Raw genomic sequence first — 15,793 nt, forward strand, 5'->3', positions numbered from 1 at the left:
TTCCTACCGAACTGCCTATAAGAACCCTTTTTCACTCGTCCATTTTCTTTTTTTTTTTTTTTCTGCTAACATTTCATTCATAGGTGATTAAAGACATGCATTTATTGTGCCAGCATGTTTTTTCTTCACAGGCATCCTCATTGATTTCACCAAAAATAGTGATCCTGAATTCTTTTAGCAACTTACTGCATTGCTTTATATAAAAATACAATAAATGGACTAGATGTTTAATCCATAGATGTGTGAAATCACACTGACCATGTTATGACAAATTCTTTCCTTCTCTTGTAAGAGCAAGTATCTTATATATGTGCTTAGTTAAAAAAGAAATTGGATTAGCCTTACTTGGATTCTGTTTTACGTTGAATTGCAGTTTGATTCTCGTAGGAGTTTTTTTATGATAAGTTCCATACCAGAATAGGGTCTGGTATGGGTGAAAATATTGTTAGAAAAGTAGCAATTTGAACAATTGAAGTGTTTTCAGTACTTTTTTAACCCTTCAAAATCGATTCTAAACGCAAAAGACTATGCTCATTTAGGATTTAAGTGAATAAAATATTTTTGGTATTCCGTCATTGATTCATTCTTAAATCCAAGCTCTTCAGTGTGTTGCGTGCATACAATTGTAAAACTGTTATAAATTACTTACATTATTTGATTAGAGCTATAACCATGAAAAAGAGCAATAACTTTAATTTAAAGAGAAATAAGAGGACAAGACCTCTATTTGAACTGCAGGAATTGGTAATTTGTGTATATGGGTATCAATTCCACATCATCCATACACAGGTAAAAAGATTAGGTGGTATACGAGTGTAAACAAATTGTTCATGCCTATTAAAATTACAAAATGTTAAATATCCAGTAGCAAAACATTTCAAAGAATGTGGACATAACATCACACTTATTCATTAACAAATACTGGAAATGACACAGATAAATAACAAAGGAGGAAACCTAAAAGAAAGACTTCTAATATAGAAAGCATTTTGGAGTGTAAACATGGAGGCATGGGAACCTAAGGGAATTAAATGTTAGACTTATGTTTTCTTGAATAAGAGGTGAATACAATTTGGAAATTACAAAGAAGAAAAAAGACTTTTATCCTGAACATGATTTGGTGCTATTTTACGAGGCAATTGGGTTTACTAAAAATGCAGACAAAGTTTAGTTTAGAACATCAGATTAATAAAGTATATATACATAGAAAGACAATGAAAATGTAAACTTTTAAATCATTCTGTTAATGTACATTAATTTGAAATTGGGGACGAAAAATTAAGTTGGTGCTTCTCTTAATTTGTGGTAGCAGCACAAGTATAGCAAATGGAATGTACTATGGATTATTGGTGGCCTCAATTGAAGCACAGTGGTGCACAGGCAAAAAGAGAGCATGCATTAGGAGCAAAAGATGAATCTGAAAGAAACACCTAGTAATAGATTCCTTACCTTAGAATATCTCCGGGCGTCAGACTGGATCCGGAAAGTTTTTGTCCACAATAGCCCTGCGCGTCGGTAGGTTGCATCGTGGTGCTCCGCGTCTGTCGTCGTGGTTGCCGGGATGACATCGCAGGCGCTACTTAGACACCACCCACGCACGCTGACATCAGTTTTTCTTTTTCCGCGCCAGCAAGCGCAGATCCGGGAAGAGCAGGTACCTTAGTCATTTTTTGACCAACTTTTTGTCTCCATTTTTTCATTAAGACTTCGACTCCTGGTGCAGTTAGGATGCCCGGTTTAAAGTCCTGCCAGGACTGTCACCACATGATGTAGGTGACGGACCCGCATTGAGTGGGTCTTTTCTACCTGGGGCGTGACCACGAACCCAAATTGTGCCCTGACTGCCAGGCGATAGCGCCAAAGTCTTTGCGGGAGCGGTCCCAAAAGCGGCTTGAGTTCCGGCAGTCGGCTCCGCGACGGTCGAGGTACGGTGCGCCGAGTCATCATCATCGATCCTCCGGTTCCAATTCTTCGCACTCAGGGTCAGGTAAGGCGAATCATGAAGTCGAAGCGTCATCGCTCTCAGACTTCCCCTCGCCTATCTCGCGATGTGGCTGTGGGAGCGGGTGGTGCTTCCCCCGCTGCTCCGGCAGAGCTTGTGGAGTCGCGGCCGGCCTACCTGCCCTTTCCAGGTCCGTCGGCAACTCCAGCCCAGATACAAGAGTTCCTGTTGGGCATGGCTTAACTCTTTGGGCCGTTGGCGCCCGCTGGTGCACCTTCGGGCCTGACTGGGGGTCCTCGCATTCCTTTCGCTGGTGGCCTGGATCCTTGTTGACCTTATCACACCTCCACCGACATCGACCCCCACCGGCACCACTTCTGACGTCGCCCGCTCCTCTGGACAGCCCTGAAGGGGACGAGACATCAGGCCGCCGCTAGAATGGTGTTACGTAGGGCGGGGGAGGCCCTCGACCTCCCCACGGTGGCCGTCAGGACTAACCTCCTGACAGAAGTGCTTCAGCCAGCAGCAGCTACTGCGGAGCCGCTGCTCCCCAACGAAGCACTTTCCGACCTTCTTTTGGGCAACTGGTCCAGGCCCACCACAGGGGCTCCTGTGGATAGGAACGTGGCCCGCCGCCATCGCCCGGCTCCGGGTGACCCCATTTTTCTCTCCCAACACCCCACCCCGAGAGCTTCGTTGTCCAAGCCTCTACTTTTCTAACCGCCTTCCCTTCCGCACCTCCGGATAGGGAATCCAAGAGACTGAATCAGTTTGCGAAGAAGATTTTTTTGTTCTCCAGTTCTGCGATGCTGTCCTTGACCACTGCATGCCTCTTGGGCCGTTATTCCCACTGTGTGTGGGATAAGGTGGCGGACGTGCTGCCCCAATGTCCGGAGAAGGCCCAGAAAACTCTCTCCCAGGCTGTTGCAGAGAGGAGAGACGCAGCAGCTCATGATTCATTGTGGCCTAGACACCGTCGACTCAGAGGGCAGACAGATTGCAATGACAGTGGCCATCATGGGTATGCCCTTCGATGGCCTACGCATCTTCGGTGCGAAAGCTGACCACTCATTGGAGAGGTTCAAGGACCCGCAGGCTACAAACAAGTCCTTAGGACTCCGCCCTCCGCTTTGCGCTCCTTTCGTGGCACAGGAAGAGGCGCCTGCAACGTTCGCAACAGAGCCACAAGCCTGCGCATCAACAATCCCAGCGTGGCCACGGACTCTGGTTCCGCCGTGGCGGACCGAGGGGCCAGTGGTTGGGTTAGTCCATCTCCACCCGGCCGCTACTTCCTCCAAACCTTCCTAGTCCGAGCTATTAGGCCCATCAAATGCCAGTGGACCTCAATGTTTTACCATCACCTTCCCCACTGGCGCACCATCACATCGGACAGGTGGGTTTTAGAGATAGTCTGGAGGGGGCCCCCATTTGAGACTACCCCTCCAGCCATGCCACCTCAGTACCACCACATGTCGGGGATCACTTGGTGCTTCTTCAGCAGGAAGTTGCGTCCCTCTTGGCCAAGGGGGCCATCAAGCGTGTTCCGACGCCAGAAGTAGGGCGTGGTTGTTATTCCCACTACTTCGTGGTGCCAAAGAAGGACAAGGGCCTGCGGAAAGAGAAGTTCAAGATGCTCACTTTGGCTCAGATCTTGTCTGCTCTCGATACACAAGACTGGATGGTAGCGCTGGACTTGCAGGATGCGTATTTCCACATCCGAGTCCTGCAACTCACTGGCGTTACCTGCGGTTCACGGTAGGTCACAAGCACTTTCAGTTCTCTGTTCTCCCTTGTGGCCTTGATTTATCTTGAGTTTTATATAGCGCTGGCTAGACACATACGTATCGGAGCACTTTACATAAGGAACAGCGAGTTGCAAGGTGAACATTTTATATAGGTAAACAATGAGGATCAGAGTTACAGGCTAACTTTACATTTGTTAAAAGCAATCAAAACTTAGTAGCCAAAGAAAAAGGACAAAGTTACAGAAAATGTGTCATGGGAGGGAAGGGAGAAACGGGGATACGGGGAGAAACTGTGCCCAATGTCCGGCTGAGTAGGGGATGGCAGAGGTGATGAACCAGGGCCGATCTCCTCAAAAGCTTAACCAAGCAGCTCCACCCGGCGGCGGACATAATGCTTGGACTCCGCTGTCAGGATAGTGAACAGGTGAACTCGGAGAGTGTCTGTGATCGTGGGCGAACGGCAGACTGGAAAATCAGGCGAGGAGGCCGGATATAGTGAGCGATAGTGATTTATTAAGTCTTTGTACAGTGGATTGCGGGGACAGGGAAAGAGGTCAGATCCAAAAACCCCGGGCCGGGTATGCGTCTTCTTCTCTGTTTGGCCGATTCTTCCGAGGGTCAGATGGGCGTCCGGGTCTTGCGTGTAGCTGCCTCGGTATGGTCGGAGAACACCTCGGAGGGCAATAAGAGAAGAAAGGGAGCCGTTAGTTACTTGGACTCGAGATCCGATCCCGTCACCGTTACCCGGTCGTGTGAGGAAGCGAAAGGGAAGTGAGGGAGGTACGGGTGGAGGAAGGTACGGGCGAGAGTTGGAAGGGGAAGTAAAAGAAGTGCACAGGGTGGTGGGGAAAGGGGTGCGCTTTATACAGTGCTAAGTGCGTATATACAATTTGCCTAGTGCCTACTGGTGACGTGCCTAGGATAGCGGGGAACAAATTTAAACAGGGAGGGGATTCCTAATATGTACACAGTGCACCTAATGTGCTTAAGAGGGGAGCTGGTACTCACGCGCTCCGCCGTAACTCTCCTCCGAGTTACGGCCGCTCTTCAGCCACCTCCGTGGGACTCCACCACTCTTCGGACCACTCCTCGCTGTCTCCGTTCCCGTCTTCTCTGTCCGTCACCGCTCTAGCCGAAAGCTCCTGCCACAAGCTCCTGCCACGATCCTTCGACGACGTCAGTCTCTCTCCTTCCGTCTTTTCTGTATCCGGGCGTCTGTAGAGAGGCGGGACTTCCGGGGTCGTAGGATAGTCCTTCCGGTCCTTCGTTCCACCTGATTGGACCCTGCAAAGGAGAGAGGGGCGGGATTTCGGTTGTCAAGGACGCTGTTGTTGGGGACCCCTCGCGCCTACGCGGGCATGATGCGGGTTGAGGTGACAACAGAGGTGAGGGGGCGACTCGGGGTTGGGTGTCCCGTGTGGCGGGATCACAGTGTCAGAGTAGCGCGGGGGTGAGAAACCATGGAACAGGAACGCAAGGAACAGCGAAGTTGCAATGTACAAAAATTACACAGTTGCACAATGATTACACAGTAAAAAACAAGTGTTATTAGTGAATAGCAGATAAGGGTAACTGATGAAAGCATAATTATTACAGAACAATGCATAATTAGTAGGCGGCGTGAACAGAAAAAATAAAACATCAAAAGGGGTAGAGAGAGCTTGGGGGGGGGGTAAGGGGGGGGGGGGGTTACCAGAGTCCGAGGCTGAGATAGGTGAGAGGAGAGAGGGGAACCTGAGGGGGAGTTAGAGGTAAGGCAGTCCAGCAAAAGAGAAATGTTTGAAGGTCGACAGGATGGAGTCCAGTGGATCGAAGGAAAGAACAAGGTTCAACAAGATGGTGGATCCGGGTAGTGAGTATCGACGAGAACCATCTCAAAATGGCCGGATACATACAAGGCATGATCACAAACAAAAAAAACATGGAGAGTTTTATCTAGTCATGGGGGGACGTAGCCCCAGTACCGGGGGGATGGGGAGGGGGGGCGGAGGGCAGTAGAATGTAGGCGATTTGCGTGCACAGGCACAGTACTGCAATGGGCATCAGGGATGTCGATCAACACCTCGTGAATCGGGGGGAATCTGTCTGGGTGAAAAGGAGCAGACTTTGGAGAAAGGGGAGGCAGTGACGGAGTCCAGTCGCTCCTCCTGGCTCTGGTGGCAACAAAAAGCCCAGGGGCGTCTTACTGCTTTGCCGCGAAAGTTCACCATCCCATAACCCGGCAGAAGACTCACGGGGCCAGATATCTCACGGGAGGTAAAGGGAGGCAGGCTGCAGGGCAGGTTCCGGCATTCGTGATCGGAAAGGCAGGGGGAAGATCAGGAGGGGTGGACCTTTCTTTTGGCTAATTTGCAGCCAGAGACCTTACCAGTGGTACTGCAACAAGCAAGGCGGGTGGGCTCGTGGACCCTATGTCAAGAGGCTCTGCGCCTCTGGGCGTGGCTGGAACATCAGGGCGTTTTCCTGGTGGTTCAACACCTGGCAGGTTCTCTGAACGCCAGGTGGACGTACTCAGTCGCAGGTGCATGATGGATCACGAATGGCGTCTTCACTCGGAGGTGGCGCATGGTCCCTTTCTGCAATGGGGAGAGCCTTGGTTAGATCTATTCGCCACCGGAGAGAACACGCAATGTCATAAGTCCTGCACGTTGGAATTTCCAAGGCAGCACTCGCTCTGCGACTTTTCGTCGCAAGTGGAGTTGCGGTCTGTTGTACGCCTTTCCGCCTATACCACTTCAGCACTCTGGGCAGAAGAAGATTAGGCGTGACCGGGCACAAGTCATTCTTGTGGCCATGACTGGTATCCCGAGCTAATCAGTATGAGTGTAGATCCCCGCCGATCCGACTGCCTCTTCGGGAGCATCTTCTGTTGCAGCAGCAGGGAACGGTCCTCCACCCGAACCTATTCAGCCTCCACCTCTTTGAGTGGAGATTGAGCGGCTGGAGATTGAGCGGCTGCAGTTGATTCCTTTCGACTTGCCTCCTGAAGTTTGTGAGTCATTCTGGCAGCCAGGCATCCCTCCACTAAAGTGGTATACGCTTGCAGGTGGAACAAATTTGTGGGATGGTGCACAGCAAAGGCTGTGGATCCCCTTTCTGAGGTTTTTTTGTTCCTTCTTTCCTTGGCTCAGCAGGGCTCTGCTCTGGGTACTATCTTTCTGCTATTTCGGTTTTTCTCAGGCTCCCCGATCAGCCCTCTCTTTTCAAGTCCCCTGTTGTAAATAGATTTCTCAAAGGCATTACACACCTTTCTCCTCTTATTCCTTTCGTGATGCCACAGTGGGACTTGAATCTGGTTCTTACATACTTACTGTGCGCTCCCTCTGAGCCTCTCCACAACTGTCCTCTTCGTCTCATGACCTTGAAGACTTCCTTCCTGGTGGCCATCACCTCCGCTAGGCGAGTGAGTGAGCTCCAGGCTCTTTCTAGTAATCCTCCCTTTCTATCGGTCCATCTAGACAAGGTTGTGCTCCGCCCCGTCCTTCCTTTTTGCCAAAAGTTGTTACGCCCCTTTAACATTGGGCAGTCCATTACCTTGCCCACCTTCTTTCCACCTCCGCATCCTTCCAGAGAGGAAGAGAGGCTCCACCGTCTGGACCCAAAATGTGCGCTTTCATTCTATCTCAACTGCACACAACAGTTCCGGCTGGATGACCAACTCTTTGTTGGCTACGTTGGCACCAAGAAAGGTCGGGCGGTGCACAAGAGGACTATCTCCCGCTGGGCATCAAAGTCTGCTACTCTTTGGTTAAAAGGGAGCCTCTGGTGGGGCTGAGTGCTCATTCCACTAGAGCAACTGTAGCCACTACTGCACTGGGACATGGTCAGGCTGCCACATGGGCTTCGTTGCACACGTTTACGAAACATTACTGCCTTGACCGCAAAGTCCGGATGAGACGGCTTCTTTGGCCGTTCTGTTCGCAGAGACTTTTTGGTGTGATCTTGGTTGGCAAACCCACCACCGGGGTTGGTATTGCTGGGGTATCTATTCTAAGGAAAGGAATCTCACTATGTGTTTCTTTCAGATGAACAAGTTACTTATCTTCGGTAACTATATATCTGTAAGAAACATTAGAAGTGATAGATTCCTTACCGCCCTCCCCGTTCTCCAAACTGATTTCTAGGGTTAAGGTCCTCCCCAGGGCCCTAGGTTTTAATGCACCAGTGGTTAGTATCTAGTTCTTGGCGCGGAAAGTCGTGTACAGAACTGACGTCAGCGCTCGTGCGTGGCGTCTAAGTAGCACCTGTGACTTCATCCCTGTCACCACGATGCCGCCAATGGACGTGGAGCCCCACGACGCCACCTACTGACGCGCAGGGGTACTGCTGATGAAAACTTTCCGGATCCAGTCTGACACCTGGAGAAATTCTAAGGTAAGGAATATATCACTACTAATGTTTCTTACAGATATATCGTTACCAAAGGTAAGTAACTTGTTATCTGAGTCTAACACAGGGGTCTTCAAACTGTGGGGCCCGACCCCCAGGGGGTCGTGAAGTGATAGAAAGGGGGTCATACATTCCTGGCCACACTTCTGCCTATTAATATTATTTCCATTAGTCATGTGTGAATCCTTAAGTCAATCATAGCTTTTTAGCCAGTAGTACTTTGCATGTTGGGATGTTAAACTCTTGCTTACAGTGTCAAAGGACGAATCCTAGAATGCAAAATGCTGTTGCCTGAAGAGTCAGCAGTTGATAATATGTCACATTTCTAACGGGTCTCTTGGCAACTCTGTAAAAAGTCAAATAAATGAAAGTTTCAGTTTGTGATTTTCTACCTTTTTTTGTTGGCGACACTGAAGGGTTATTTCTTTGAAAGAGAAAGGGCGGGGATTGCATTTCAAGTGCTTTTATTATTTGGCCCCTACCTATTAGAATCATTTGCCCTTCTATATTCGCACCTGCAAAGACTACGCCAAATTCACAAAATTACTAAAGACGTACTTATTCTAAAGTTGCCCTTTGGTCCTGCTGATAGTGTTTACCCGCAGCGCCGAGATACCCTTTTGGGGTGATTCAGACGTGATATAAAGTTTAAAAAACATAACAGATGTTAGCATCCCATTGCTAATGGGCAAACATTCACATTCTTCTAAAGCAGGGGCCTTCAAACTGTGGGACCCAACCCCCAGGGTGGGTGAATTGATAGAAAGGGGGTCGCACATTCCTGGTCACACTTCTGCCCATTAATATTATTTCCATTAGTAGTGCGCTACTGTTACAAAAAGGTGTCCTGGGCTAATAACCATCCATCTGTTGCCTGAAATGGCAAATGAGAAACACACAGCAGGGGAAGGAGAACCAGCCAAATGGGGTAACCTACAGGGCGTAGAGCCAAGTTTTTATTGGTTTCTAAAGGATAATAGATTCTTGGTGGAGCGAAGCAAAGGAGGGTGCAGGTTTCATAACTGTGCGGCCTGCACCAAAATAGTGAGGGCGACTATTCATGCATTCTTGAATTAGGGAACAATAAACAGATTGGCACAGGCGATGAGGAGAGATGAGAGGGTGAAAGTAGATGGCATGAGAGAGGACAGCAAGGGAGCCAGAGAATTCGATTTAAGAGGTCAGGGATTAGGAGAAATATGTAGCGCTGAAGGAAGTGGTGAAAGAAATAGGCTTGCAAAATGAGAGAGGGATCCGGGCTTGGAAGAGGAGAGAGGAATGGAAGCTAGGGGGTGAGAGGAAAGAGGCGTGGGTAAACTGCTTAACTCTGCATAAATGTAAATGTTTTGTACTTGTATAGCGCACAGCTACCCATACCGCTGAGGAACCCTTCCTGGCTTTCCTTGTGAAGTGTTCACTCCTCGACACCCCCATGGTGAAACCAGGCATCCCCAGCGCTGTTGGGGGCCGTTGTGGAGATTAAGCAAGCTATTGCCAAGAGTTGCAGCGTGGGGCCCATGATTAGAATAGGCACTGAGGCGAGAATATCCGGTCAGAGGAATTTATGAGCCCGAGACCCGACGAGGCAGGAATCGAACCCTGGTCCCGGGCCTGAGCTCTGCATCAAGGTCTGCCGCTCTAACCATTTGAGCCACACTTCTCCACTAGAAGGCTAGGTTTTTTTGGGGGACCCCTGCTGCTTCCAGCCAGGGCCAGGTGAGCTTTTAATGTGGCAGCGTGTATTCCTCCGGAGTGGAAGGCCCTTCAAAAAGGTTGACTAGACATCTTTTTGTTTATTGCTGCATTTTCGTTATAAACTGGTACTGTTGAGGTGAAATATTTCCTCAGTGTTACTGTGTGTAACAATTTCTAAATAATGAAGCAATACTATCCCAAAATATGCAGCATCAGATAGCATTATTTATATTTTCTCACCATACAATTTAGTCGAGCCTGCCGCATTATTTGGTCCGCACCTGCCTCATAATTCCAGTAGTAATTTTTTAGAATTTTTTGGTCAGGATGGGGGTCCTTACGCCTTCAAATTTTGACTTGGTGGACTCGGCATCCAAAAGTTTGAAGACCTCTGGTCTAACATGTCCCTTCATCTTTTAGAAATAAAACTACATTTTGAAAAGCTCCAACCTTTCCTTTTTTATCTGTAAATTAAATACAGTATTTCATCATTTGTTTTTGTTTGATGTATACCTGTATCATTAATATTGTTTTGAGGGTCCAATTATTGAAATTGGTTAGGTGGAGGTCCCTGGCTACAATCAATATTTGAATAGGAATGACAGTATATCAAAAGGTTAGGTGCCGCTGAATTAGAGTACAGATTTAGATTTATGTATTTTGTCACTTATTGTTACTGATCAACCCCGCAAAACTGATAGTCATATGTGTAAAATGTATTTGACCCACTTTTACCTAGACTACCTACGCCTACATTATCATTTCTCCTAATATAACAGTTAAATATGCTAGTATATTTAAGTTGTGTTTTTTTAATTCTGTCTACATCACAGGTGACAATGTTCCAGACTCTTACTCCTGTCTCATAGCCTTTTATTTCAGTATGCTAGTGATAAGATAGCAAACTGTTTTAAAGCTTAGCGTTTTGCATCCCCTTTGAAAAGTAATGTTTAAAGATGTAAGATTTATTTTCTTTAAGTCTTTTAGTGTTCATTGGAATGCTGGGCCATCTTACTTTTCTGGGTCCTGTGTTCAGTTGCTTTATTTCTTTTTTGCTCCTAGGAAATTACCATGGAATAATTGTTTAATTTGATTTCTACTTTTTTAGGGTGGGTGAGGTGGACAAGTAGTGTAAGGTTCTGTCTGTGTATATTTGGCTGCTAAGATGTTCTTTTTTTAACATTTTGTTCTGATAGAAGTTTTTTGTTATTTTATTTTGCCAGAAGACCCTATCTTTTTGCCTACTTACTCTGTACCTTTCTGCCTCCCTAACTTTCTATCTTACTTTATTTGATCTGAGACCTGACTACCTGACTTAAGACAAAAGTAAGAAAATAACACTGACAGAGGTTGACACACAAAGGGTACTAATTGCATTACAAGATGTCCTCTTTGGGGGAAGATTCAAATTTTTGCTTGTGGATAACTGGATATTTCTTGTGTGCTTTTCATTTCAGGAGTGCATCAGAGCCTTAGGCCGAAACAAACCTCACACACCATTTCGTGCAAGTAAGCTCACACAAGTCCTCAGGGATTCGTTTATAGGTGAAAACTCGCGCACATGCATGGTAAGTTTGCTTTTGTAGGTCTTGTCTACCAAATAGCGCATGCTGTCAGTTTCCAAAAGACCGGTCCTCTTACAGGGGGCTTAGACCCCGCCCAATTCTTACAGTTGTTTGCCTTTATCGTCATTCTCATTTGCTAGTTTATCCATTGGCTCGTGTGGGCTTTCGTCTTCTTGTGTTTGCCCCTTCCCTTAGAGCATAGCCTTGTTATTTTTGTCCTTCCACTGCATATTTATTAGGCATTTTTTCTGTATTTTGGTTAAGCATTACATGAAAATGCGTAATTTTCCCCAACTGTCTTCCATATGTACTGCTCTACTCGCCTCTGGCACGCTTTTTTTGCTTATTCTCCTCCCTGTGCTTCTCAACCATTCCCCACGCATTGTGATGCTTCCCCCTACATTTCATTCTCACCCATGTGCTTCTCTTTTCGTTGTAGTCCATGTTGCTCTCTTGCCCGTAGTGTTGCATCCAGCCTTCTGCCCTCCTTGTTGTTTTTGCTCCCCACCCTCTTATTGGTTCCACTCCCACCCTTGAGTTGCTTTCTGCCCCTGCCCTTGTGTTGTGTCTGCCCCTGCCCTTGTGTTGTGTCTGCCCCTGCCCTTGTGTTGTGTCTGCCCCTGCCCTTGTGTTGTGTCTGCCCCTGCCCTTGTGTTGTTTCTGCCACTGCCCTTGTGTTGTTTCTGCCCCTGTCCTTGAGGTGTTTATGCCCCTGTCCTTGAGGTGTTTATGCCCTGTCCTTGTGTTGTTTCTGCCCTGCCCTGGTGTAGGTTCTGCCCCTGCCCTTGTGTTGTTTCTGCCCCTGCCCTTGTGTTGTTTCTGCCCCTGCCCTCGTGTTGTTTCTGCCCCTGCCCTCGTGTTGGTTCTGCCCTTGCCCTTGTGTTGGTTCTGCCCCTGCCCTTGTGTTGGTTCTGCCCCTGCCCTTGTGTTGGTTCTGCCCCTGCCCTTGTGTTGGTTCTGCCCCTGCCCTTGTGTTGGTTCTGCCCCTGCCCTTGTGTTGGTTCTGCCCCTGCCCTTGTGTTGGTTCTGCCCCTGCCCTTGTGTTGGTTCTGCCCCTGCCCTTGTGTTGGTTCTGCCCCTGCCCTTGTGTTGGTTCTGCCCCTGCCCTTGCGTTGGTTCTGCCCCTGCCCTTGCGTTGGTTCTGCCCCTGCCATTGTGTTGTTTCTGCACCCGGCCATCATGTTGTTTCCGCTCCACCCCCTTGTTCTTTCTGCCCCCGCCCTTCTGTTGTTTCCACTCCGCACCTCGTGTTGTTTCCTCCCCCTTGTTTCTTCCTCCTTAGTTTTGCTTCAACCTTCCTTTGCTTCCAGTCACCCTTGTGTTGCTTCTACTCTCCCACCCTCATGTTGCTTTCCTCCCACCCTCTGTGTTTCTTCCACTCCTTATGTGCTGCTTCTGTCTCCCTGCTCTTACTGTTGCTTCATTCACCCTCCTTCCATGTCTCTTCCCTCCCCGCCCTTCGAGTTACTTCCTCCTATCTCCCAACCCATTGTTACTTCCCCCTCCCCCCCATCCAGTGTGTTGCTTTCTTTTCCCCTCCCAGTGTGTTGCTTCACCACCTGCTATGTTGCGCTTCCTCCCCCAACAGATGTGTTGGTTTGCCTCCCTCACCCAATATTTTGCTTTCTTCCACTACTGTGTTGCCTTCTTTTACCCACCCAATGTGCTGCTTTCCCTGCCTCATCTAAAGTTCTACATCCCCAACCCCCACTTACTGTGCTGCTTTTCCTTGATGCTTCTCCTACACTGTTCTGCTTTCCTCTCCCCCTCACCCACTGTGTTGCTTCCTCCTCCCTCACCCACTCTGTTGCTTTCCCCACACCCGCTCTGTTGCTTTCCCGCACCCGCTCTGTTGCTTTCCCGCACCCGCTCTGTTGCTTTCCCCGCACTAACTCTTGCTTTCCCCGCACTAACTCTTGCTTTCCCTGCACTAACTCTTGCTTTCCCCGCACCCGCTCTGTTGCTTTCCCCGCACCCGCTCTGTTGCTTTCCCCGCACTAACTCTTGCTTTCCCCGCACTAACTCTTGCTTTCCCCGCACCGGCTCTGTTGCTTTCCCCGCACCGGCTCTGTTGCTTTCCCCGCACCCGGTCTGTTGCTTTCCCCGCACCCACTCCTGCCCCATTGCTTTCCTCTCCCCCCACCCTACTGGCTAGTTTCTAACAAGTTTTTTTGCTTCCTTGTATTCCCACCACACTCTAAGCGTTGCTTCCCTCCCTCATTTACCTACTGTGTTGCTTCCCCATACACTGTGTTGCTTCCTTAACTGTTGTTTCCCTCCCCAACCCATTGTGTTGCTTCCCTCCCACCCAGTGTTTAATTGTGATGCTTCCCTCCCCCAACAATTATATTGCTTCCCTCCACAAACAATTGTTTCTTCCTTTCCCCACCCACTGTGTTTATTCCATCCTCCTCCCATTGTGTTTTCCCTCTCCTCCACCCATTTTCTTTCTTCCTCCACCCATTGAGTTTTTTTCCCTCCCTCCACCCATTGAGTTGTTTCCCTCCCTCCACCCATTGAGTTGTTTCCCTCCCTCCACCCATTCTGTTGCTTCTCTCCCCCACTGATTGTTACATAATTGTGTTGCGTCCCTCCCCACCCACTGTGCTGCTTCTCCTAGCCACTATCTTTCTCCTCATTCACTGTTGCTTTCCCCTCCCCCTCACACACGGTGCTGCTTTGCCCCTCATACACTGTTGCTTTCCTCCCTCCCTCATCAAATTTGTTTTGTTTTCCCTTCCCCCACCGACTACTTTGCTTCCTCTTCTTCCCACTCACTCTGTTGCTTCTCCCTACCCACTTTATTGCTGTCCCCTGCCCACAGTTGTTTTCCCCCATCCATTGGGTTGCTATCCCTCCCCCACCCACTTCTTTGCGTCTCCTTCCCCCACCCACTCTGTTGTATCCCCACCCACTAATGATTCCCCCTCACACTGTAAATTCCTCCCACACACTGTCGCTTCCCTCGTCCCCCCACTGTCGCTTCCATGTCTGTCCTCCCCACCCACTGTGTGGCTTCCCGGTCTATCCTAACCCACAGCCTGTCCCCCACTGGGTCGCTTCTCTCCCTCATATACGCACTGTGTTGATTTACCCCTCACGCACTGTCGCTTCTCTCGCTCCATCCACTGTTGTTTCCCTGTCTATCCCCTCACTCACTGTGTTGCTTCCTTGTCTGTGCCTCACCCACCCTGTTGCTTCCCTCACACCATACACTGTGATGCTTTCCTCTCCCCCACCCATTGTGTTGCTTCCCTCCCTCCCCCCACCCACTTTAGAGGTGCACACGTGAGTGGTGGCACACCTTTCAAAGTGACATGGCCGCATCATAGCATCCTTTTTAGGTCAAAGCCTACCAGACACTAAACGTATTTTTGGGACATTCAGAAAGCTAACCTAGGAATGCATTCCGTCCCTGGCTTACCATTGGCTTTGCGGTTTGTAACTCAGAGTTTCTGGCATTCTATTTGCTGGCTTTATTTGCTTTAGGTCAGGGGTCTCCAACCTTTTGTGTAGTGAGAGCTACTTCTGCTCAGTGAAAATCGTTGTGTGCTACTAAACCCCAAGTTACTCGCACATTTTTCCGAGAGACCCCCCACGCCCAGTTTCATTGACTTTAAGCCTAACTTTTTTCAGAGCCCATACTGTGGTTTGAACAAAATACTTAAATGTTCCCTAGAAACACTGAAAGGAATGACTTTGAATTTGCGTTGTCAAGACGCTTCAAAACCTTTCAATTCATAGCTTCAAAATCAATTACACAGAGACAATAAATCAGTGAAATGTTACAGATAAGACAGAGGACAAGAAGGTATATGAGTCACAGGTCAGCCATACTTGTAGGCAGGATAGTTTGAGTGCTTGGTCATGAGAGAAAAAATTGGAAACATAGATTTTAAACCAGGCTAACGCCATGGTTAGGGGATTCAAAAAATAATTGATTTCTACTCAGATTAACCTATTTTGCAACAACTGGGGGAAATCACAACGGTCCAGCCAGCCTATACCTTGCTGTTTTCATGCAACTCTTTGATAAGTTACTTTCTCACTGTTCTACATTAGGATTTTAACTCCTAAAGAGCTAGCAACAATATGGTCTCTCTGACCAAAGTAGTAACCCACCGACCTATTTATATTATGTTATATATTCACTATGTGATCTGCAACTTCTTTGCAGCAGGCATATTAACCCTCTGTGCTACCTTATGGTGATTAATAACTTCTTTGCAAGTTTACTGATTATTACACAATCTGTCTCTCTCTCTCTCTTTCCAAGAAGTACATTCATCACCCAGTTTGACATTTTTATTGTAGGCTGAAATTTGCTGGCGGCCAAAACGTAGCAGCAGGTGCTTTACTATAATAATTGGCGCCCCCACACGAAGTCAGCTCTCTGTGGCACCTAGAGCCAGCCCTGGCGGTAGCAGCATAGTACATACACCCTATTGTGTTAGTAT

At 48.2% G+C, this 15,793-nt stretch overlaps 1 protein-coding gene across 5 annotated transcripts in view; it reads left to right on the forward strand.

The window, feature by feature from the left end:
• KIF2A (kinesin family member 2A) overlaps positions 1-15,793 on the forward strand; it is a 525,241-nt gene that overhangs the window by 354,859 nt on the left and 154,589 nt on the right. For all 5 annotated transcript variants that reach the window (XM_086960677.1, XM_086960679.1, XM_086960678.1 and 2 more), the window contains exon 15: positions 11,229-11,339. In XM_086960677.1, coding sequence (XP_086816803.1) covers positions 11,229-11,339 — 111 coding nt within the window. The remainder of the gene's footprint in view (positions 1-11,228; positions 11,340-15,793) is intronic.

This window comes from Lissotriton vulgaris, chromosome 3_1 (genome assembly GCF_964263255.1).
Source record: "Lissotriton vulgaris chromosome 3_1, aLisVul1.2, whole genome shotgun sequence".
Taxonomy (NCBI): domain Eukaryota; kingdom Metazoa; phylum Chordata; class Amphibia; order Caudata; family Salamandridae; genus Lissotriton; species Lissotriton vulgaris.